The sequence below is a fragment of the Aythya fuligula genome, chromosome 1 (assembly GCF_009819795.1).
Source record: "Aythya fuligula isolate bAytFul2 chromosome 1, bAytFul2.pri, whole genome shotgun sequence".
In the NCBI taxonomy this organism is placed as follows: domain Eukaryota; kingdom Metazoa; phylum Chordata; class Aves; order Anseriformes; family Anatidae; genus Aythya; species Aythya fuligula.
In genome coordinates, this window is record NC_045559.1 from 118,374,933 (window position 1) to 118,396,969 (window position 22,037).

Below are 22,037 nucleotides of genomic sequence, written 5' to 3' on the forward strand. Positions count from 1 at the left end.
CCCACGCCAGCCGAGCTGGCTCTGAATGAGCTGCCCGAGGCGGGGAGGACGCGACCCGCTCTGGCAGACCTCCCCGGCTCACGTGAAACTCGGCCGACCGAGACCTTGGGCGGGCTGGGGCACCCGTGCAGGCAGATCCCCATCCTGCTGCCCTGTGCCCAAGCCTTGGTGTTTGTCCCTGGGCACATCCTGCAGCCCCCCGATGTCCTCGTAGCATGCCCGAGCCCACCGGAGGGACTGCTGCGCCCTGCCTCTTCTCACAGGGTGCAGAGGGCTTGCGTTTCCCTCCCCTCACAGGCTGCAGATCCTGCAACGTGCCCGTGAGCTGACCCTTTCGTCGGGACGGATGGTTTCTGGCTCACCTGCCCCAAAAGTCAAGTTGCTGCAGCTCGAATTCACTCGGCGCCCCAAGGTGTGACGGAAAGGCCAGTGCCGCTCGCATTCCCAAAGCAAAGCTGGATCTGCTCTAGTGAGAGAGAAATGAAGTATTAGCAATTTACTCTGTCATTAAATTCAGCTGTCCCAGCTTGGGCTTGCTCAGGAAGCAAACCAATTGAGGCTGAAGTTAACCAGGCACTTTTCGGGGCAGATTTGTACCGTAAAATGCAGCAGTTCTGGGTTGTCAGGCTTCCTGCACAGGGCTCCCATGCAATACTAGCGAGTGAAGGGTCACACCAAATGTCTACCATATGCTGCACAGGTATAGTTTCCTCTCGTGGTTTTCATCATATTACATTCTGATTTTTTTCTGTTTCCTTTAAGATTTAATTCCCCAGGCTGTTGTTGGAAGTATATACGGTCGTAGCAGAAGGAATTTCACCTGCTCAAATCCAGTTTGAGGGTGCCAGACAGCGCTGTTTTTTCTATATGGCCTAATAAACATTCCACCCCTCGTCCCTCCGAGGTATGGCAGTCATTCCTTTCATATCCTCACACCTACCCACAGCACCCATGGCTGTGCTGTGCGGAGCTAAGGTAACATAAGAGCCACCTGCTTACTTAGCAGAAGTGTGTAAGTGAATGTCACTACCACCTCTAATGTCAAGCAAAAGTCAACACACACACAAAAAAATAAATGATTATATTCCACCAAAAGTCTTGGTCTGCAGGTCACCGTCCCCCTCTCAGCCTCCCCCTGCTATTCCAGGAAGGTCAACAGACCCCAGCAGGTCAGCTCTTCCCAGCGGGTCAACAAATGATACTGCTGACTTCATCCAGGCCTTTTAAGAGCATAACTGTTCAAAATGGGAAAGTGTATACAAAGCACAGACACAGTTAGCCGAATTACAGTACAAATCTTTCTCTGTTACATTTTCTCCTACAAGCATTGTGAGCAAAGACTAATCCAAGTTGCTAACTTGACTGAGCTGGTCACAAGCTACATCAGCCAATTCTGTACTTAAGATTCTCATCATGAATTTCTACATGTGCTGAGGAAAGCTTACCTGTCATGGTTTGTGGACCACTATCTAGCACTACAGCTTTCACATCTTATGCCACTTGCTGATGCAGTTCTTGCGTTTTGGGTGGAATTGTTATTTTCAAGGGAACTAGTCTCAGGGAAGTTGTTGATCATATTTAACAGCAAAAGTTAAACAAAAGACAGCCGATCAGGTAACTTACAAAACAAATGTTTGGGAGGCCACTTACGTTACTCTTTACCCAGGCAGATTTCCTTGGAAGTACCTTCTATGAGCTATTTAAAACCAAATTACTTATCTTGTTGTAAAGGAGGAAGAACTGGGCTCAGAGAGATTCAGGGTAAGTATTGTTAAGAGCTAAAAGAGTAGTTTTGCAGTGATTCATTCTCTGTTTCCTGACTAAATCTGTCTTTCAGTCTTACTAAAGACACTTAGAAAGTATTTTAAACTTTCATTTGATGTGTAACATAAGGGTTTGGTCTTATGTTTAGTTAACAGTTATGCTGCTCATGGCCACGGTAACTTTGACTAGCTGTTTTAAGATATTTCTGTAGCCATTAGGAAATGGAAATTGTAATATTCCACTTGGGTATAATAGAAATGTGAATACCAGAAGCTCTTGAAGCAGAACTCATCCTTCAAATCGTGGGTGGGAGCAACATCTTCCTCGATTTCATTGCTTCCTCCATTTCATAGCTTTATAGCTCAAGCATCAATAAACTTCCACCTCAACATCCACGTGCTCTGGAGAAGAAGGGTGCCAAAAAGGATGAGACTTTACATTTCTCTAAACTTTCCCATTTTATGGGACATGTATTTCAGACCTCAAGAACCATGGCTTCAGCTAGACATTGGGCTGTTCACAACCAGGTAGTGCTACACCAGCACTGCTGGGCTAGGAGGATGAGTAAACCAGAGAGGAGATGGCGTGGTAGGTGCACAGGCACTCCCCAGTCGATCATTGTACACTTACTGTTCTTAAGACCACTGGTCACACTCAAATTAACTCTTAAACAGTGGATAGATTTCTTTGGGACTTCCCTGAGCCCGTAAGAAGCTTTTTGCTATTTCTTTTTCCTTGATGGTTAATAGCAAGATATGAGTCAATGCACAAGGCTGTGTCTTTTTGGCAGCCTTTCCCTTCTCTAGCCTTCTCTCTTTAATGGTGTTTTAATCTAGGCTAACCACGTCCCTAGCAGTGAATCATCTTCTAAGTGACAATGAATTATGTTAGGAGGAGGGTCCCACTGCAGGCAGCACATGGCTGGTAGGAAATAAGGGGGAGGATGAGGAGAGGGCTGCAGGAGTCTGGGTAGAAAGTGTTACCTGGATGTGAAAGCACAGATAGGACCGTGAGTAAACCATTAATGCCCAGCACTAATAGTCTGCACTAGCCTCCAGAAAAGCCCTTGATGGATCAGTACCGTGCTCAGTATTGGTGTGGTGTTTTCTTTTCCAAGCTACCCAGTGGAAACATGGAGGGCACAGGGAGCAGTGCGGGATGGCTGTGCCAAGACCTGCAGAGCCTGGGCAGACACCAAGGACAGAGGCATGGAGCATGAGAGGGTGGCACAGCCCCCTCTGTCCCCTGAGCCCTTCATTTTCCAGGGAGACACAGTGCTGGGGATGCTGGGTGTCTGCCGGCCTTTCAGATACCCAGGGAGACAGGCCACATGTCAAACGTGCTATTTGCCAGGAAGCACTCTTATTGATTTTTTTGATAAGAGAGTAAAATATTGGCAAGGGTTTATCTCATTGCTTATCACCCGCTTCAACACAGAGCAAATTTCAAGCATTAGTCCTGTACGTTCTCGGCAATCGTGTAGAAAGCTTGTATAAATCCATTCACCTCCCAGCAGTGTTGTTTCTGGAAGAGCTGCTCTGGAGCAGTTATTCAAGTGCTGTGCAGGACAGATCACCAGGCAAAGCACAGCCAGTTCTGGCACTCAGAGAGGACTATTTGGGGCTCCAGAACTGTCCCATGCAGAAGTCTGCACTGGAAAGCATTTGCTACACTGGTGTGCCCTGTTCCAGAGCTGAAAAGTACCCAGACGGGATTGTGGATCGCAGCCCTTCCTCCATTCCTTGCACGTGGCTCTCATTTGCTTCAGCCCACACAATATGAAACCAGGCTGATGAGAAAGAAAGAAAGGAAAAAAAAAAAAAAAAAAAGACATTTTGTATTATACATCTGCTACGAGCAGCACAAGGAAACAGGGCAAGTCCTTCTCAGCAGGGAGAAAACATCCTTGTGCCCTAGACCTAAGGGACAGCTCTCTTTCAGCAAGGCTTAAGAGAAACATGCTCCTAAAAAGGCAGTAAATAAATTGAGATTCAGCCTGAAAGAATGCAGGCTGGTACGTTTTGGGGGAGAGGGGGAAGGGAGGAAAGGGAGGAGTACGAAGTTAAAGGCACATGAAGTCATGAAAAAGCTGAGAATCTGTAAACAGACTAAAGCACGGCAAATGCAAAGCACCAGGGCTGAAAACAACAAAAACAACAACAAAAAAACAAACACCAACCTTGGGGAATTTGTGCTGCATATACTGCTGCAACAGGGTAGGGAAAAATAACCATGGGATCTAAAACTGTCAGTGGCCGTGGCCGAAAACCCTGTGCCTCTTTATTTCCCAACTCCAGAAAAGCCCCGATGTTTTTCCCCCGCAAGCTGTCCATGCCTGGGATCCCAGCCCTGAGGAGCCAGCACAGCTGCCCCATGCCACGCTCACAGCCTGCACCCGGAGGGGTCGGTCCCACCCGGTGGGGCTGGGGGCACCACCAGGAATGGAGGTTTTGGAATTTTCCTTGGGAGGTTTGTTAACACGACGTACGTACCCCATGTTCTCAGCGCTACACCGAGTTTCTGAGAAGCATATGTAATATTATATATTTATCTGCCTGTACTTCCTTCTTCAAAACATGTTGTCACAAACATACCGGGCTTGTTAAAGCATTGGATCCTATCTTTGCAAGATCCCCTTTTCCTGTTGGGGATATGCTTTAAGCCTGAGGTTGAGCACGGGGAGCTCCGACAGCAAAGCAACATAAACCACTCCCACCGCTGCCTGCTATGACACTGAGCGGAAAAATAAGATAATTTCACCAGCACCTGCTCCTGCCATGAAAATGCATGGAGAGGAGCAGAAAGCTGATGGAAAAGTGCCCCTATTCAGCACGAGCACTCCCATGTCACGGCAGATTTCCTTCCGCAGGGACGCGAGCTGTGTTGCCAGTCGGTGCAGGGCTGTGAGGTGGCGTGGTAATTCTGGCCCCAGCAGCCCCTCTGGGGCTGTTTCAGCAGCCTGGCCAGCCCAGCCGAGTGAGTGTTCCCCTCTGGGACTCCTTGTACAACAGCAGGGAGTCAGAGCCGATGCTTTCCCACTCGAGCATCATCAGTCTTGCCGTGGAGGAGTGGATGAGCAACCAGAGTAAAACCAGCAGATTGCTCCCAGGCACGGGCATCGCTAACGCTTCTTACACAGAAAACAGACAGCCTGATTTTGATCTGGGTGTGCGTGAGTGCCTGGGTCTCCCTCGATGAGTTTTTGAATCTCCAAGTTTGGTGATGGAGTTGGCATTTCCAGGGCCGCATCACGTTCACGTCAGGTCAGGTTCTGCCAGCAGGGAGCCCACATGCCAGAGGGAACATGGTGGGGATGGACCTCATAGCCTCCCAGCTTCAGCAAGAGCTTCAGCTGAAGCTTTTATTTCCTTAGTAAGTCAAAGCTGAGACAGAGATCTGTAGAAAACCATGCGGTCACAGCCCTTTTCCTTGCTGCTCTTCATCTTTCCTACCCGGCCTCCCAACACGCTCTACCAGCCTGCTTCGCTTTGGGAGTACAACACTTAAGAGGAAAGTGAAGTTAAATCTAATGGGCATAAAAATCATGTTTTATAATTTATAACAATTTTATCCCCTGTACATCTTCACGTGTGCCACAGGCTTTTCTCAAGGCCTCAGTTCCACAGCCAGGACTCTGAAATCACAAAATGATCTCATGCATTTTTCTTTGCTCTCATTTCAGTCTCCCCACCCTTTTCCACTGTATTTGCTACAAATGAAGCATGCCTTCCAGTATTCATTTTTAACACTCTTTTTTAAATTCCATTCTAGCCTCTTCCTCCTCCTTGTTTATTTTTTTCTTCCTTTTTGCCTATCTTTTGTCTATCAGTCCTTCTTCTTTCCTTCTGCCCTATTTCAAAATCTCCCTATCAGCTAAACCTACCGTCTCTAAAGAGCAATGTTGTCTGCTTCAATAGGAGCCAGGTTAATCCCCATGGCTTTCATCTTCACATACTTTCACATACTTATTTATTTATTTTTCCTGCATCCTGTTCCTGACCTCCCTTCCCATCCCCGTTCCTGTTTCAGTCTTTCTCCCCTGCACCTTGCTTGAACTTCTCTTTCCACTGCTCACCTCACACCGCTCTGCTCCAGCCCCTCCTTGCTTCTCTCCTGCCCTTTTTCATCTAACCATCTCAAGACAAACAAGCTGCCTAATCTACCATCTAGCTGGCTATTGAGCTTTCCTGTCCACACCCACCGCTGCTGTATGTGAGCACCTAATATATATTAAGATTAGGATCTCTCTTGTACCCTCCCCCTGCCTTTCCAAATTATGTTGAAAAGATTGATGTGTGTGTTTTTATTCCAGTAGTTCTGCCTCTTCCTTCAGTGCTCCTTGATGTCCTGGAGAAACAGAGAGCCAGGGATGTGTTGTACAGAAAACTGTTGTTAGTGCTTACCCTTTAAATACATGAGAGCTTCACTGCCTTTCTCCCAAAAGACGTAATGACATTCAAGTCAGTGGAAAGACTGAGACTAAACTCACCAGGAGCAGGAACAGACCCCTGGGAAAAGAGAGGTTGCAAGGGGATGTGTGAAAAAAAAAGAAATGGATGTGAGAGAGGTTTGCAGAAGATACGGGAATAAAAGGGGTCATTAGAGGAAGCCCATGTCACCTGAAATGTGATCTTCTCCCTTGTAATCAGGATCTCCCTTGAATTTTGTATTTTCCTAAAACCAATCATCTCTTCCCAGGGTGGGTCTTCAGAGGCTGACCGAGACAGCAGGGTAAAGGAGGATCCACCCACCATGATTTCAGCTATTTCTTTGCCACAGTTCATAAGAAAGCCATTTTCCCACAGCCACTGCTTCCCCCGAACATCTGCGCTATTCCGGGAAATAAAACAGAAATGTGGGACTTCTGCTTCACCCAAACTGAACCACAGCAGAAATATGTGTAGGTCTGGAAGGGATTCAGTAGCCCTGACAATAGCAAAGAGGAATGGATCCTGCTCCTCTCCATCCCCAAGTCTTCCACAAAAACAGAAGAAGACAAAGAGAGACCCTTACTGGAGTCCCTGGTCTCTCCATGGGGCCAGGAGGGAAAGGACACAACAGAAACCAGCCAGAAGGGTGGAGAGATACAGACCTCTCCTCTCCTAGATGCAAGAGAGATGAGGAGATGGGAAGCGAGGACAAAGGTCTCTTTGTGGTCTGTGAAGTGTCTGGGAAAAGCAATAACCCTGAGGGCAGGGTGCTGGGGGTTACACGGGAGCCTGAGCACAGCCTGGCGGGTCAGAGATCTCTTTGGTGCTACACTGGGAGAGGGGCAAAGGCAGAGTCCTTCTGCACCCACCTTTTGGAAGGCATGCTGCCAGCTAAGGCTGGCTAGGCTTCTGCAGCAGGCAAGCACTTCTCCAAAACACAGGGGATAAGCGCAGAAAATGCAGACAGGAAAAACACCCTGAGCTGCGAGCCAGATTTAAAATAAATAAATAAAAGAAAAGGAGAGAGAAGGAGAGAGACTGGAAGAGAGACAGTATATGGAAGGAGAAAGGGGGAAATAAAAACAGGATCATAGAAAAAAAAATATTCAAAATCTATTAGTTCACCAAAATGCAGATCAGCAATGTTCTGTTAGATCAATTGTGCCAGTAAACTAAAACTGCCTTGACTTGCCCGATCTAGTCACCAGAGTTCTTTAACTGTATTAGCAGTAAATGATGTGTATTTTCCACAAGGTTCTTGCCACCAGAATTGAGCTCCTGTAGGTTTAATTTCTCATCCTTTCCTTCAGCAGGAGCTGAAACGGAAACAATGAAAAACTGGATTCATGCTGCTCACTATTTCTCCTCTCTTGATTACTCACACTTTCTACTACTGGCTGTGTAGTTAGCAGCTCCTCCAGCCATGGTGAGGCTTTGCAGCACATACAGCATGACAGCAGCTGCATGTCCTATTCTCAGATCCTGAAACCACAGTATTTGGGGAAAAGTCACATTCAGACATGCAGTCCCTTTACCAGTCTTCCACCGGTACCTAGTCTGTGGGGCTGCTGCCTCTTGCCACAGGCTGAGGGAAAAGTAAAAAGGAAAAAAAAGGAAGGTACAGTGGTTGGAGAAGGTAAGTTATCGCTTAATTTTAGGCATGGGGCTCTACTTCAGTAGCATTTGTGGCCCAACCATCCTTTATCATACCCAGCAGATCCCAGTGATCGCCATACTAACTAAGCTTGCACTGAATCTCACAGGTCTGTTGTCCTGGTATTCCTACAGAAGGGGGATCCGAGTAAGTACTAGTGCCTGCCAGAAGTACATCTCACATTTCTGCAAGGCCCCAAACCTGCTTCTTTACGTATACCCACAGGCAACAGCTCATCACTACTGTGTAAAATGTGGCCTTGCATTTCCTGAATTCAGTGCAATTAAAATGTCAGTCCATAACACTGAATAAATATAGTTTATTTTTCCACTGATTGTCTCATAGATTCAGAGAAATATCTGCAGGAAGCAAAAGACATTAATTCTATGTCCATTCAGATGAATTACAACCCCAAAATAATAGCTGTGGAGTTGTTTGCAAAAATCAGTAGACTACAAAAACAACAGTGTGTAGTTTGGGAAGAAAGATAATTGTGTTGATGTACACAAGAAGAAGAAGGGTTGCAGTATAAATAATGCAAGAGCAAAGGAAGAATGGACAAACAAAAAGAGTGTATTATTGGCAAAAATCAATAAGAATCATCATACAGTTTTTATAAGAACCAACCTTTCCTGGATACGTAAGTGCATGGGGTGTACCTTGGTAGCCTAAAAATCAGAACGTTAAGGAGAAGTAAGGAAAATCATGTTTTTACCACTTGTCAGATAAAACACAACATATTTCTGAGTAATTAAGGCAGTATGCCTGCTGGCAGAGTAGCAGTGTACAATACTGTCATCGCTATATTGGGGGAACTCGGACCTGCCAACTCGGAGAAATTGTGGCTTCATAGAAATTAGCAATTCTATCTGATTAGCAATGAAAATATTTTTTTCTCCTTCCTGATACAATGTCTTCCCTTTTGGGGATCGATTTCTTGGGGATCTCCACACATCAAACTTCAACACAAAGAGCGTGCCTGATGTAGTTCTGGAGACCAGCTGCATCGCAGAGCACAATTTAGGAAGCATTCTCAGAAAAGCACTTCTCTGATATTTAAATGCCCCAGGTGGCGAAGAGAATAGCTTTTCCGCCGTGCCCACAGGCTGCTTTTCCCTGCTGCAGTGAATTGAAGGGACCCCAGCTGAAACAGCAGATCATGCACCGTGTTCTCGGTGCATCTCGGGGTGCTTTTCTTTCCCTCCATAAGAGCGTCTTGATTTCTTAGTGGAAACTGAAGGATGCTTATGTATCTTCGTACATCCTTGCCACTCACAAATAATGGATAAGACTTGAGAAATGCATTTGTGTTTTCTCTGCAGAGAAAACTGAGAGGACTGAGGTCAAAGAAAACTCACCATCTCCCTGACACCAGTCAACATGTGGCATCTGCACTTAACTTTGCTCCACATGCTTTTGTGTTATCACTCCTAACTGCTTACGTCTGCTACCTTGAGGCTGGAGCAAAGGTGTCCCACTCTCGTTCCTTTAAAAACGATTTGGAAAAGGGAAACAAAGAAAAGTGAAGACGTTTCTCTAGAACTGAAAGGATGACTGGGGGGTAAATGCTCAGGCAGCATGAGTCACGCTGCTTTGCTAGGAAGGGCCTCTTATCCTACACTGGGGGTGGATCACTCTGGGCCTTTTTTACTCAGAATGCTGCTTATAAACTGAGCAAAGCCCAGGCCATGTCCTTTGGGGTAACTGGGTGCAACAGGATCGCCTGTAAGCCAGCCAGCAGCAGATGAATTACCCACTATCGAGGCAGTCCCCCCGTGTTCCCCACGATACGTACTGTCAGCCCGTGGGCAAACAGCGAGCTATTTAGTCAGTGCTGGCCTCCCCTCCCTGCTTCTAGCTGCAGCAGCACCGTGTTAAAGGGAGCAGGAAGCAAGGGAAGTTCCTACTCCCAGCCATGTATATAAACAATGGTTGCATCAATGCGAATGGAAAGGGACCCTGTCCAAAATAAACAGCCAAAACCAGTAAGTGCTTCAGGGCCTGACGGCCGGTTTCCACCGAGCCCAGCCCTCACAGAGGACGCCTGGAGATTTATTTCCCCTGCCGTGGAGCCGGGGGAGGAGGAGGAGGGAGCTGGCATGGCCCGGCTGAGGAGGGCAGGCCACTGCTGCCATGACGGCCCTGACCCGCCACAGCCCGGGGGGACAGCTTCCGGCAGAGGGACAGGCTGGGGACAGGGACATCTACGTCCTCACCCCGTGTGGCCCTCGGGTTCAGCACAGGGGTCAGGGCCCTGGGCTGCCTGTGCAGTGGGAACTTTCCCCCAGGACTTTCTGGCTAAGTGGCTGCTACGTAGATGCAGGCCAAAGGGCCACTGTGGACTTGAGGGCATCTTCCGAACCCTCCGTGCTGACCCCACATCTGAGGAGGGGCTGGTGAACAACATCCTCCTCTGTATCCCGTTTTCCATGTGAAGGAACCTGGGCAAGGAGGCTCTGTTTTTACTCCAAAGCTCTCAGACGCCTAAAATATTGTTTATGGCCCAACAAAAGCACCTGATTCTTGCAAGTGCTGAACTGCTCAGCATCTCTTCCAGGAAGAGTTCATGCATTAGGCAAGGCTGACTTCAGGCTATGGGGGTGATAAATCAGCTTGAAAGAACACTAGGGATTATCACCCTTGTTCCCACTGCAGCAGCTTCTCTGCTCTCCTTTCCCATGAAGGCAGCATCCCCTGGCAAACTCAACAAGCAATCCCTCCTCTTCTTTCCTGATGGTACAAGCTCCTGCCTCCACCCTCCCATGTTTTCCAGGTGGTTGCTGGATGAGCAGGGAGGGAGAAGAGGAGGAGAGGTGGAGCTGGGCATGGCAAGACTCCAGTGCCACAGGGAAAGGACGAGAGGGAGGCTGGCTGGGAAAGCCAGCACCACACAGAGCTGCCAACCCAGCAGAGATAATTGGGCAAAATTTGCTGGGAGAGGCTGCCTCCCTCAGCTCTCCACCTGCTCCGGTTGCAGCAGCAGCAACAGAAAAGTCAGCTTTAGACAGAAGTGTGGAAGCAAGAGAAGAAATTCAGTTGTTCCTGCAGCACAGGCAGGTGCCATCTCCTACAGGAGATGAGCTGAGCCACAGAAGAGAAGAACTACATCAAAATCTGTGCTCCTCTAACTCATCAGCCCCCAAAAGAAAAATCTCCAGCCTTGTCAGCAGTCTTGGGGCACATCTGCTGAGAACGGCACCCCACAAAATGTGTTTTTACCCATTAGCAACTTTGAGCGCTAATGGAGACCTTACTTTCAATCCTCTGAGCAGCTTCTAGTTCACCTCTCCGAGTTCCTCGAAGAGTGTTTCCAGCCCCTTCAGGACCAACCTGCTCACCTGGCTCCCAGCCTTCCAGCTGGAGCTTGATTTTGCATGGCATCCTTTAATTAGAGAGCAAGATAGACCTTGTGGTCAGGGCGCTCCAAGGGAGGGCAAGTCCTGGGCTCCAGTCCCCGCGTCCAGACCTGGGACTTGGCACGCACTGGTGTCTGCACATGAGATGAACCCAGCATTCCTGTTGCTTTTTTCTCCTTCCCTCCCACACACTCCATAAATATTAAAGCCTTCCGCACCAAGCAAAATTGCTACCACAGCATACTTGGCATCGCTGCCCCATAACACCTTCTAGTTTCATGGTTCAGATGCTCTCTGGGGAGCTGGGACATTGCACTTCACAGCCACCCCTCAGACAGATGCCGGGAAGCCACCCAGCAGTGGTGGCAGGGCGACACCATTGCTGTCAGCTGTGCTCTGAAGGAGCCAAATATCTCAGTCTTAAAGGCCACATGGAGATGTCTCCTCTTGGTGATGGCCACCGCGAGTGGATGGAGGCACCCAAGTCCTGCTCTGCATCTTGGCCCGAGCAGCTGCTGGTTTCAGCGATACTCAGGCTCATCAGCATACAAATACCTTTTGAAGATGGGACTCAGAGTACACTTTCACAACTGGCTTAATACCATCGATGTGAAAGTGGCTGCCAGCAGGGACAGTCCCACTCTGCCTCCCGGCAGTGTGTTCCCAACCCTCCTTCTGCACTGATACTGCTGCTAATGCAGCTACCTGTTCTCTGAATGATGCTGGAAGCATCAAGCTGGAAGATTTTTTGTGTGTGCTAGTTTTCAGCTGGATCAGTTCTGTGGTCTGGTACCAGTATCACTGCAGGAGCTTCAGTGGAGGACAGGGGACAGGACAGGACCAGCCCTCTCAGTGCTGTACAGACTTAAGCCAACCAAGAAATAGCCACCTCTGTGTCTTAAAATACATAGCCCTTTGAAAACAGAATGTGTATTCTCAGATTGATCTTAAAAATAAGACTTACATGTTTACATTTACCATTTTACATTTAGATGATGAATTATTTTAGCTTTCATTAATATTGTATGAACAATACCAATGAAAGCTGAAAGAAATCCACCCTCTGTTTCGTTAAAACCAGGTTTCTCAACTTGTTTACATGGGGCGCTTTTTGCATTACACTGAACCTGAATACCAAAGCCAACATCATAAACGTATACAACACAATCCGCCAGCTCCTGTGCTTTTCCTTGTTTTTGTCTAGGCTCGTTACAGGGTGTATTTTCTTCCCAGTGTGAGTGTGACGCTACAATTAATACTAATGGCAATTATCAGGGCACATCAAAAGACGAGCACTGTACACATTAGCAGCAGAAACTAGCTTTCTGCACTGTTGGCTCTGTCTTCAGCACAGCACTCTGGTATTTCTCAAAGTACGGACTGGTGATCAGCCATCATTCTCAAAATGTTCTCAGAAAAGCAAGGCCTCCACATCAAAAATACTGGGATAATAAAAGAAGCCAGGTTTAATTACATGATTCAGACAAGGAAATATCATGGAATCGCCTAACATGCTGTTACTGACAATTATAGTTGAGTTCAAAACTGAGACCTTTCTCAGTAATGAAATGAATATTGGTTTACCAGGAATTCCAGGGAGGAAAAGCCTCAGAGAGCTGGGAAAGGGAATTGGGAAGGGACGAGCCCCTAGGACAAATGGTCTTCAGGGAGCAAAGAAAACGTGTAAAAGGCATGGGCAGCCCGAGTGAGCAAGCAACAACCAAGGCAGGTGGTCGGAGCCACCCTGAATGTCACCCACTGGCAGATAACTCAGATAAAAAACGAGTGAGGTCAACAGAGGTTCGGATGAAAGAAAGAAAGGCTATGGCAGGCTTCCTCTGTAAGCTGTTCACAGCTGCGGGGACAGGTTCCTTTGTGGTCAGGAGTTTCATTAGCGTATTGAGTTGGTGGCTTTGTCTGCTTCTAGCTTCGGCAAATGTAAATAGGCAATTTTGTAACTAGCCCTGCAAAAATGCCAAGTATCAGCGTACCTGTCAATGTACCCTAATGAGTGCGTGTTTGCATAACTCTTTAGCTAGGTGCATACAACCAGGTTCAAGGAGTATGTGCCATGAGAAATACATGCATTCCAATTCCAAAATGATCTGATAATAAGAACGCAATGTAAAGTAAATGAACAACATGCACGAAGCCTTGTAGGTTGCTTATCCTACCTGAAACCTGAAGAAAACCAGACTTCAGTTCCAGACTTCCAGGGGAGTTCGCTCATTCCCCTTTTCCTGCTGACAGGCCTGGGGAAGCCATTTCAAATCTGAGCAAAGTGAAATGCAATACCTCAGAAGTACAGATATTAAAACTTGAAAAAATGCTTTTAGGTATGCCTAATTGGGACCTCGTGTCTCCTTGGGTCTGCTTTTAGACCATCCACCTGCAAGAGAGAAGGGGAGCAGGATGTTACACATGAACGTTGGAGAGCTGAAACTCTTTGCACGCAAAAAAAAAAAAAAATTAATAATCATTCTCAGATTCCAATAAGATCCCTGCTGAGTGTGGTGTAAGTGAAAGCAGCTGACCAGTCAGGCTTCCTGCAGACCCATAAAAAAAAAAAAAATGCTGAAAGGGTGTAGCCTATCTAACATATCTAATCTCTGCATTCAAACAGCCTCCATCCATGCCACATCTGCTTGTCGGCAGACAAGTGCTGACTTGGCAAGTCTTTAATCTGCCAGCCTCCAGGTGTTTTGATAAACCACGAATGCCGTCAGCGTGGGCCTCAGACAAATCTCTCCTGCCCCGTGCGTGGTGGAAAGCCCTCTGAGCGTGGGCAGCAGCCCTGTCGCTTGGCAGCGGGGAGAGGATGCTCCTTTATTGCCCTTCCTTGGCTCCCCATGAGAATCCACGCCAGTTTTGGGGCAGTTATGGGGCATGAGGCAGAGGGATCCCCCTTTTTGTGTGCTCCCTGCTCTCCTGCAAAGCCCAGCTGTGGTGCACACAGCTTCACCTTGTCCTACCCTGGCATTCCTCCCTCCGCACCAGCACGCACGTCAATGGCAAAGCAGCGATCCCACGGCGAGGGGATCATCCTGCTTTGAGTTATTGCTGCAGACATGGTTCCTGCCTTCCTGGTTCAAACACGGATGAAAAGGGAGATGTGTCTAAAAAGGCTCGGCCCCAAGCAGTGCGTCTGTGCCTCTGGGATGACAGCCCTGTTGCCTGCAGCCCAAAGTTGCTAAGGTAAAACAGACTGGCACCAAAAGAAGGAATCACATTAGGATCACTTGTATGTAGATAAACATGATAAAAAAGGTACAACACCCTAATTGGTACTGTGACAAACCTCACAAACATCTCTAGGTGAGCTCATTTGCTGCCTCGTGATTTAATGCGCAGGCCCTGGTTATCTCTCCTCTCTCTCCAAGCTTCTTCCGTGCCACCCCTTGCAGAAGAAAACTCAAAAGCGCAAAAACTAGAAGGTGTTTCCCTCACTCTGGATCAAGCAAGTTTGAGATCGTTTGACAGGAGAAGGAATATTGCTTCTTATAAAGAGTGTTGATTCTGGCAGCTGGCCGCTAACAAAGAGGTGTACCATTACTGCACTCCTATTTGCAAATTTCCTTTTGGAAAGGAGCTTATAATTTAAATCCTTAAAACTAATTTGGACTCAGACTTGTCGTGCAAGTCTGTGGCCGGGAACAAAAAATGGTTTTGCAACTTCAGAACTAATATGTTTGGGTATTTCTGCTTGTTTAAAGGTGACGACGACAAATAGCAGAAAAATGCATGCAAAGCTGGAACTGCAATCGAAACGCTCACCTTGCATGCACTCTGTCCAGATTTTATGGCAGGTTATAATCCGACGTGAACCTTTATTTTATTTTTTTTTTTCACCTGTGCATATCATCATCTAAGATCCTTGAGCTCTTTGGAATATAGTACCTCGCACGCTGTGAGCAAGATATAAATAATAAAAGGCAGTGCTTCCAGACAATCCCCTCCCATACTCAGTGCTTCAGGGAAGTAAGTCTCTGGGAGAAATTGCTGCAGACTTTTCCGCAGAGAGATAAGCTGTGCACCAAGCGAACAGGCACAAAGAGAAGCTTCCTATAATCTTTTTTTTTTTTTTTTTCTCCTTCTGGTAGAACAGGGTGCAGATCTTAACTCCATCATAATGAGGTCCTAATATACCCTTCCATCTGGCCGCTGATGGCTGCTCATCTTTCGCTACTGATGACTCGTGTGTCTTGGTGCAAGTGCCTGGGGAGAGAGGAAGGGAGAACAAAGCAGAAAACCCAGATCTCTTCATCAGTTAAAAACCTTTTGCAAGCAAAAAAAAACTTCCAGAGAGGCAGGAGGAAGATGACAGCCTGGCCTGACTCAGCCTCATCCACCCCCTTCCAGCAAGTATTGACCGCCGCGAGCTCTTGGCCACAGCACAAGAGGCTTGTGCCCGGGAGAGGAGGCTGAGGAGAAATGCAAGCCCCCAGCGGGAGGGACAGCCACCAGAAATGGATACGGCAGCCCACCTCTGGGAGGGGACGGAGAAAACCCGCTGGTGCCAGAGGCAGAGATGATTCATGCAACGCGCACTTAATCCAGCCTGTCCAGGACAGCTGCCGATGGTCAAAGCAGCCTTTGAAAGCCGTTCTCTCCGTAGGGCTCGTGCCCGATCCCCCAAACCCTTATTTTATAGCTATATACACACACATGCCTTGAGACCAAACCTCAGCGTTGCCCCTGTTTGTCCTCCCGTTCTTTTGTATATACGAAAATAAGAGTTAGCTCATAAACTGCAATGACGTGCGCCGGGCACTTTTATATACGAACTGATGCATCCCGTGAGGAATGTCCTTGAGGCTCCTTGGCTATAAGATCCCTTGGGCTGTAATCAATTCACGAGTGCAAACTGTTCTGCGTCTCATTATTTATTACTCTGCTTACTGTATATCGGGCCTATTTAGTTTCAACGAGCTAAAAACTCCAGCTGCTTGTCGCCGTGCGTCCGTATATCCCACTGCTTTGCACGTGGACACTGCAGCTCCACGAGCTGGCTTTCTGTTCAGGCCTGGCGTGGAGAGCAAGGCACTTATCAGAATATTTGGCATCATAAAGATACTTTAAGTTAGATTCGCGTCACATTTCATTATCACTTACAGGTATCAAAAGCGCTTTACTGGAGCAGACTAAAGGTTTGCTGGACTTGGTATCCGATCAAGAGCACTTAAAGTTACCCAGTCCTTCAGAAGAAAATGTGACTCCTAAAAATAAACTTAATTGTATTACCTAGCACCACTAATGGATTTTATTTTTCCCCAGTTCAGCATCTGACATACAAAATCCGGGCACTAAAACTTTGCATTTCCATCGTTGCTTACTGCAGTGTCAGGTGCTGGTATTTACGTAATTGCCCGAGCACTTTTCAGGCAAAGTTGCTTTCCTCAGCGGTGCCAGCCACCAGCAGCTCCCTTCCTTGTCCTTCGCGTGCCACACACATCCCTGTTGGTATCTGATATTATTTTCCCCTCCCCTGCATCATGAGATTGTTCTCTTGATCCTCAGAGCCTCGATTCGCCCAGATAACCTTGAAAAAGGGGAACTCTGAAGCAGCTCCCAGGTGGAAGGTGACAGAGTCTCTCCTGGTGGGCGTCTCAGCGGTTTCTTGCCCAGGCTGCTGCCGGTCATGAGGCAGGGCCCCACGCAGGAGCCACGTGCAGCTGGAGAACCACGGGGTGGTCACCCACACAGGACAAGCCCTCAAAATGCTGTGTCATCCCCTCAAAGCACCATGTCATCCTCCTAGAACCACATCTTCTGCCACCCACAGACAGATTTGTAAGGGAATTCCTCCTTTACTGCCAACTGCTGCTAGTTTTTAGCTGCTCTTTCACTGAAAAAAAATCTTTTTTTTTTTTAGGATGCAAAGCAGAACAGATGTCGTACAGGGCGATCCTGCACTAGCATAACACCAGCTCTTTTCCTAGCGTTACTCATCCTTCAATTCAGCAGCTCCCTGCCTCTTGCGCAACCCCCAAGCAGCGCAGAGCCTGAAGCTGGAAGTTAGCAGGGGTTCAGAAGTTAGTGCTGCTGCGTTAGCTGGTTGAGTCCGGACTTTTACAAGCCCTCCTGAACGGGGCTGGAAGGCGGCTTTCAGCAGGCCCAGCACAAGGCAGCAGGGCCGAACAGCTTCTTCCTCTCGCCCTGGGGTTCAGGAGAGCAAAACCCCACCACGAGGCACCCCAACTTGTGCACCCCATCGGCTGGGCCGTGCAACCAGGGTAATCCCCCTCGTTGCTCCCTGGACTTTTTCCTGGCATCCTCCCAAAGGGGGAGGGGAAGGGAGGGCTAAAAACATTACAAAAGAGAACAATCAGCACTAAGCTTAGAAAATCATCCGGCCTCCTGAAGTTCTCCTTTACCTTAGAAGGGCAAGCCTTCTAAAATATGCATTTTAAACATACTTGCAGGCTGATTCTTTTAGCTGCACACACACATCAACTCGTACGATGCCTGGAGTGCCTGTGCTAATTTACTACAACGCACCAACAGAGGAGCTGGGAAAAAAAAAAATAAATAAATAAAAACACAAAACACACATACAACAATGTAAGCAAAATAAAAATCCTTAAAGCTAAGAAGAAAAGTTATCTTTAGAAGACACAAACAAACCAGCCCTGTATTTGAGATCAGTAACAGAGAATGAAATCTCAGTGTAAGAAGGTGCCTACACACACAGCATGCCCTTGCCTGCAGGCTTCCTACCTTATGGAAGATGTCTGTACTTATTCAATGGCTATACACACACTTTAATGTAATCAAAGACACTTTCAATATTAGAACTTACTCGAGGTCGAGCCTAAACAGCAAACCTGGTATGCAGACCCAATTCTGAGGCACATTACTTCAGCAAATGGAATAATAAAGAACACAGAAAATGAAATCGATACGATTTGCATAACATAACACCAGTTAACTTCTAGCTACCAAAGAGGGTTGCAAGGAGAGGAGAAGGGGGAGGCAAGCGTCCCAGACCTATTCTGAGGCAGAGAAAAGGGCTGCCTGCAGTGCATTCAGATACCTCCTGAAAAAAAAACACAAGTCATTGCTAGGCTCCGCTCCAGCCCCCATGAATCGCTGCCTGCGAGTAGCCATGACTCCATCTTCTCAGATTCTGTTAAAGAGGCGCTGACCTTCACGCTCCTGCTCGTACAGAACCCCTGCACGACTGGGTTGGGAATAGCTGACCAGCACTGGGGACGCCTACGGTGTGCTTAATTCACTCACTGCCAGTTTTAGATCTGCCGAGTTACCATCGTACCTAGTCACTCCCTTTGGAAACAGAAAAAAACAAAATCCAAACAGCAAGTCTCTTACACACACAGAGAGATTTCTGTGTCTACAAAGGCAGTGCCGGAAATAAGAACAACAGATGAATTTCAGATGTTAAAAATATCATTTAATTAATGAAACATAAATCATACCAAAAAGTTAAGTCACTTTTAGTCAATACATTTGCATTTATTTTAGAATATACTCTACATCTGAGTAAAAAAGTTTTAAATAGGCTTCAGTACATGTACAACCGTGGAACCCTTCATCCTTCCCAGTGAACTGGGGTGTTTGCGAGTCCACTGGGTCCCGTCCCGGGTAAGACGAGCAATTTTGAGCCGGTCTCGTTATTTTCATCGGCTTCTCTTTAGCCTCAGACCGGCCAGCTATGCAACGCGCTCATACACGTACAAATCCACCCTCCCTGCCTGGAAGAGGCACAGCTCGCCCCACACCATACAAAAAAAAAAAAAAAAAGAGGAAAAAAAAATTAATAAACTAGTATCGATTAATTTACATCTCGCTCGCTCTCTGTTTTGTGCGTTGGTAAAAACGACTGCAGTCCCGGGAGCACGCGGGGAGACCCCACCCCCGTTAGGAAAGTAGTGCAAAACAAGGGAGGGGGGGGGGTCCTGCGGAGGGAACCCCGCTCCCACCGCCGCCCCCCGTCCCATCTCATCCCATCCCATCCCATCCCGTCCCGTCCCCCGCCCCGCGCTCCCACCCTCACTGCCCCCAGCTGCCGAAGCCGATCTCCTGCTTGTATCGGTTGGTGAGCACGTTGGCCTTGCGGGTGAGCTTGGAGAGCACCGTGTGCAGGCCGCTGAGGTGGTAGTGGAACTGCTGCTCCAGGTCCTCCTCCGCCTCGCCCTCCTCGGCCGGCCCGCCGCCCAGCTTGTCCTTCTTGCGGGCGGCCTCGTCGGCGGCCGGCGGCGGTGGCTGCACCACGCCCCACTCGATGTCGTTGCGGATGGACTTGAGCAGCACGTAGTGGCTGTACATGTCCCGCCGGGAGAAGTAAGCGCCGGGGCTGGCGGTGGGCAGCGGGGCCTCCCGCTGCGGGCAGACGGCTCCGGCCGCGTCCAGCTCCTCCAGCAGCAGCGGCACGTCGCGCAGCAGGCTGGGCACCATCACCGTCTGGTCCATGTTGTTGACGGCGCCGATGAAGCGGTTCATGGCGTTGAGCAGCGAGTACTTCTGGCTGTACGAGTCGCAGAGCTGCATCATGACGGCGGGGATCACCTCCTCCTGGTCCTTCTCCTCCTCCTGGCTAGGCGCTGCGGCTGCCCTCCGCCGTGCCTCGGCTGCTGCCGTCCCGTGGGGAAGCCCTGCGGGGAGGAGGGCGTTAGGGCTCGTGCTGCACCGAGCTGTGCTCCCCCTCTTATCCCTTCCCCTCTCCCACCCCGGAGCCACCCTACAAGCGGCCCCACCCTCCCCCCTCCGCCCGAGAAGCCAGGAAACAGCCCCCAAATGACACCAACAAAGGCACCCGTGGATGATGGCCGGCACCCGCGGATCCCCGGCACCCACCGTGTGGCGCAGCCGCTCCCCGCCGCCGCCCGTGTCCGCGCTCCCATCCCCGCCGCCCTATTTATAGGCGCCTGCCTGCCGACGAGGTGTTCCCCAGTGCCACCCCCCCGCGCCGCCGGGACAGATAAAGGCGGCGGGCGGCGGCCCCGGGGCTCGGCGGCGGCTCCGCCTCTCTCCCCACAGCCGGGGGAGGGAGAGAGGGGAGGGAAGAAAGGGAGGGGGGAGGAGGCCGCGGCCGCGGGGACGGAGCCGCCTCCGGCGCCCGCCCGCCTCCGCCGGGGGCCGCCGCGGACTGAGGGGGCCACGCGGGCCGCGCGTGCAGCCCGCCTTCCCGCCGCCCTCCCATTGGCTGCCGCCCGCGCGCGGGCGCGCGGCGCCGCGTGCACGGCTCCGCGCGCGCGCGCTCCCCCCCTCCCTCCCCTCCCGTTTCCCATAATGGCGCCGAGCCGCCCGGCCCGCCATCACCCCACGGCCTCACCTCCGCGCCCAGCCAATCAGCGGCCCGGCTCCGCGCCCCCCCCTCCCTCCCCAGCCAATGGGAGGGCGGCCAATGGCATTGCTTGGTGGGGGGGGGGGGCAATCAGGAAGAGCGGCCCCTTCCCCCCTCCCCCCCTCGCCGCGTCCCTGGTAACAGGCGGCCTGCCGCGGGTCACGTGGGGGGGAGCGCGTTGCCATGGCGACGGGGCAGCCGCGGGGAGGGGGGGGAGCGAGGGGGGGCGGGGCCGGCGGGCGGCGCGCGGGGCGGCCGTTAACGGCCGGCGGGCAGCCGTTAGCGCCGCGCTGCCTCAGCAGCCCCTCAGGCGCCGGGCCGGCCGGCCGGCTGCCGTGTTTATCTATCTATCTATCTATTTATTTATTTATTTATTTATCTATTTATTTACTTTTATTTTTTGTTTTTTATTTTTATTTTCAACTTCCTGGCGTTCCGGTCAGCCCTGACGCGCGGCGTGCGGTGCACTCTCTCGGTGAATTAAAAAAAAAAAAAGGCGCCTTAATGCGAGTCTGCGTGCTCAGTGTTAAACCTGCCGGTAACGTGATAACGTGTGGCTCCCTCACCGGGTGAGGCCCATCAATGTGTATCTCTAACCCCCGAGTCACGCCGGGGCACAAAGCTTTGCGTGCAAGTAGCGCTTCCTTAACGTGTTCCTTCGTCTGTGCCTGTTAGCGAGCCACTTCTGATATCGGCAAGTCCTCCGTCAGTCAGCCCTCCGTAAACTCCTATTAGGAGCGCTGAGGTAGGTGGGTGCTGGGGAAGCAGCACCCGGCCGTTCCCCAGAAGGGCTGGCAGTGCTGGCAGCTCCCTTTGTAGGGCCGGCCGATGCCCAGATTGGCTCCTCAGCCAATTCAGGTCCCAGCGTGCGTGCTGGCACGGGGCTGGTGCTGTTGTTTCACACTTCTCTCCCACCCTTTCCCTTTCGGGGTCCAGTGGTACCGAGCTCTGAACCAAGGAAACCCGTCGCCCCTCATCCAAAAGGCACGCATGTGAATTTATCGTTTTAATTGATGTCTCTCCGTGAGTTTCGTATAATCAGCACTTGTAAGCTTAACATGCTAATGAACGGGGTAAGTAGGAACCTAATACGTTAAAGGAATGCAGACCAATTTGTCTGAGTCCCGCTGAGATCTGAGGCATAACTTTCGCAAAGATTTACTCGCGTTTCTGCCTCTTCCTCCTGCTCCTGCAGCTCCTCTGTGAGGGGAACGATCCTCCAGCAGCCATGGACACCTCCAGGAAGGAGCACGAGGGCTCAGGACGAGGCCGTTTGGAGAAGGCAGTGGCGATCATCCATCTCCTCTCCCCCCGGTGAGCGTGCAGCTCCGAGCAAGGCTGCGTCGTGGCAGGGAGAGCCCCGGCAGGCTGCAGGCAGAGCCTTGCTGCGAGCAGGATCACAGCGTGGTGGGAGGCAGCCTGGCGCGGGGCTGCCGGGAAGGCCCTCGGAGCCGCACGGCTCTGCAGCTTGCGCTCGGCGGCCTGCCAAGCCCCGGCTTCCTCAGCAGCGTTCCTGGAAACCATCCCAA

The 22,037-nt window shown here is 49.9% G+C and overlaps 1 protein-coding gene and 1 long non-coding RNA gene across 3 annotated transcripts; both read right to left on the minus strand.

Annotated features, from left to right (window-relative positions):
* Window positions 1–374: 374 nt before the first annotated feature.
* LOC116501832 lies at window positions 375–15,382 on the minus strand. 2 transcript variants are annotated; one of them, XR_004254526.1, is made up of 4 exons: window positions 14,979–15,382; window positions 13,379–13,593; window positions 2,032–2,165; window positions 375–466 (listed from the first exon to the last, which is right to left on the minus strand). It is a non-coding gene; the product is annotated as an uncharacterized LOC116501832 (long non-coding RNA). The 2 variants fall into 2 exon arrangements; XR_004254527.1 differs by lacking the exon at window positions 2,032–2,165.
* A 3,797-nt stretch (window positions 15,383–19,179) lies between these two features.
* MID1IP1 (MID1 interacting protein 1) lies at window positions 19,180–20,207 on the minus strand. Its single transcript, XM_032207438.1, has 2 exons — window positions 20,019–20,207; window positions 19,180–19,816 (listed from the first exon to the last, which is right to left on the minus strand). The coding sequence occupies exon 2, from the start codon at window positions 19,713–19,715 to the stop codon at window positions 19,215–19,217; it is 501 nt and encodes a 166-aa protein (XP_032063329.1). The 5' UTR covers window positions 19,716–19,816; window positions 20,019–20,207; the 3' UTR covers window positions 19,180–19,214.
* Window positions 20,208–22,037: the final 1,830 nt, after the last annotated feature.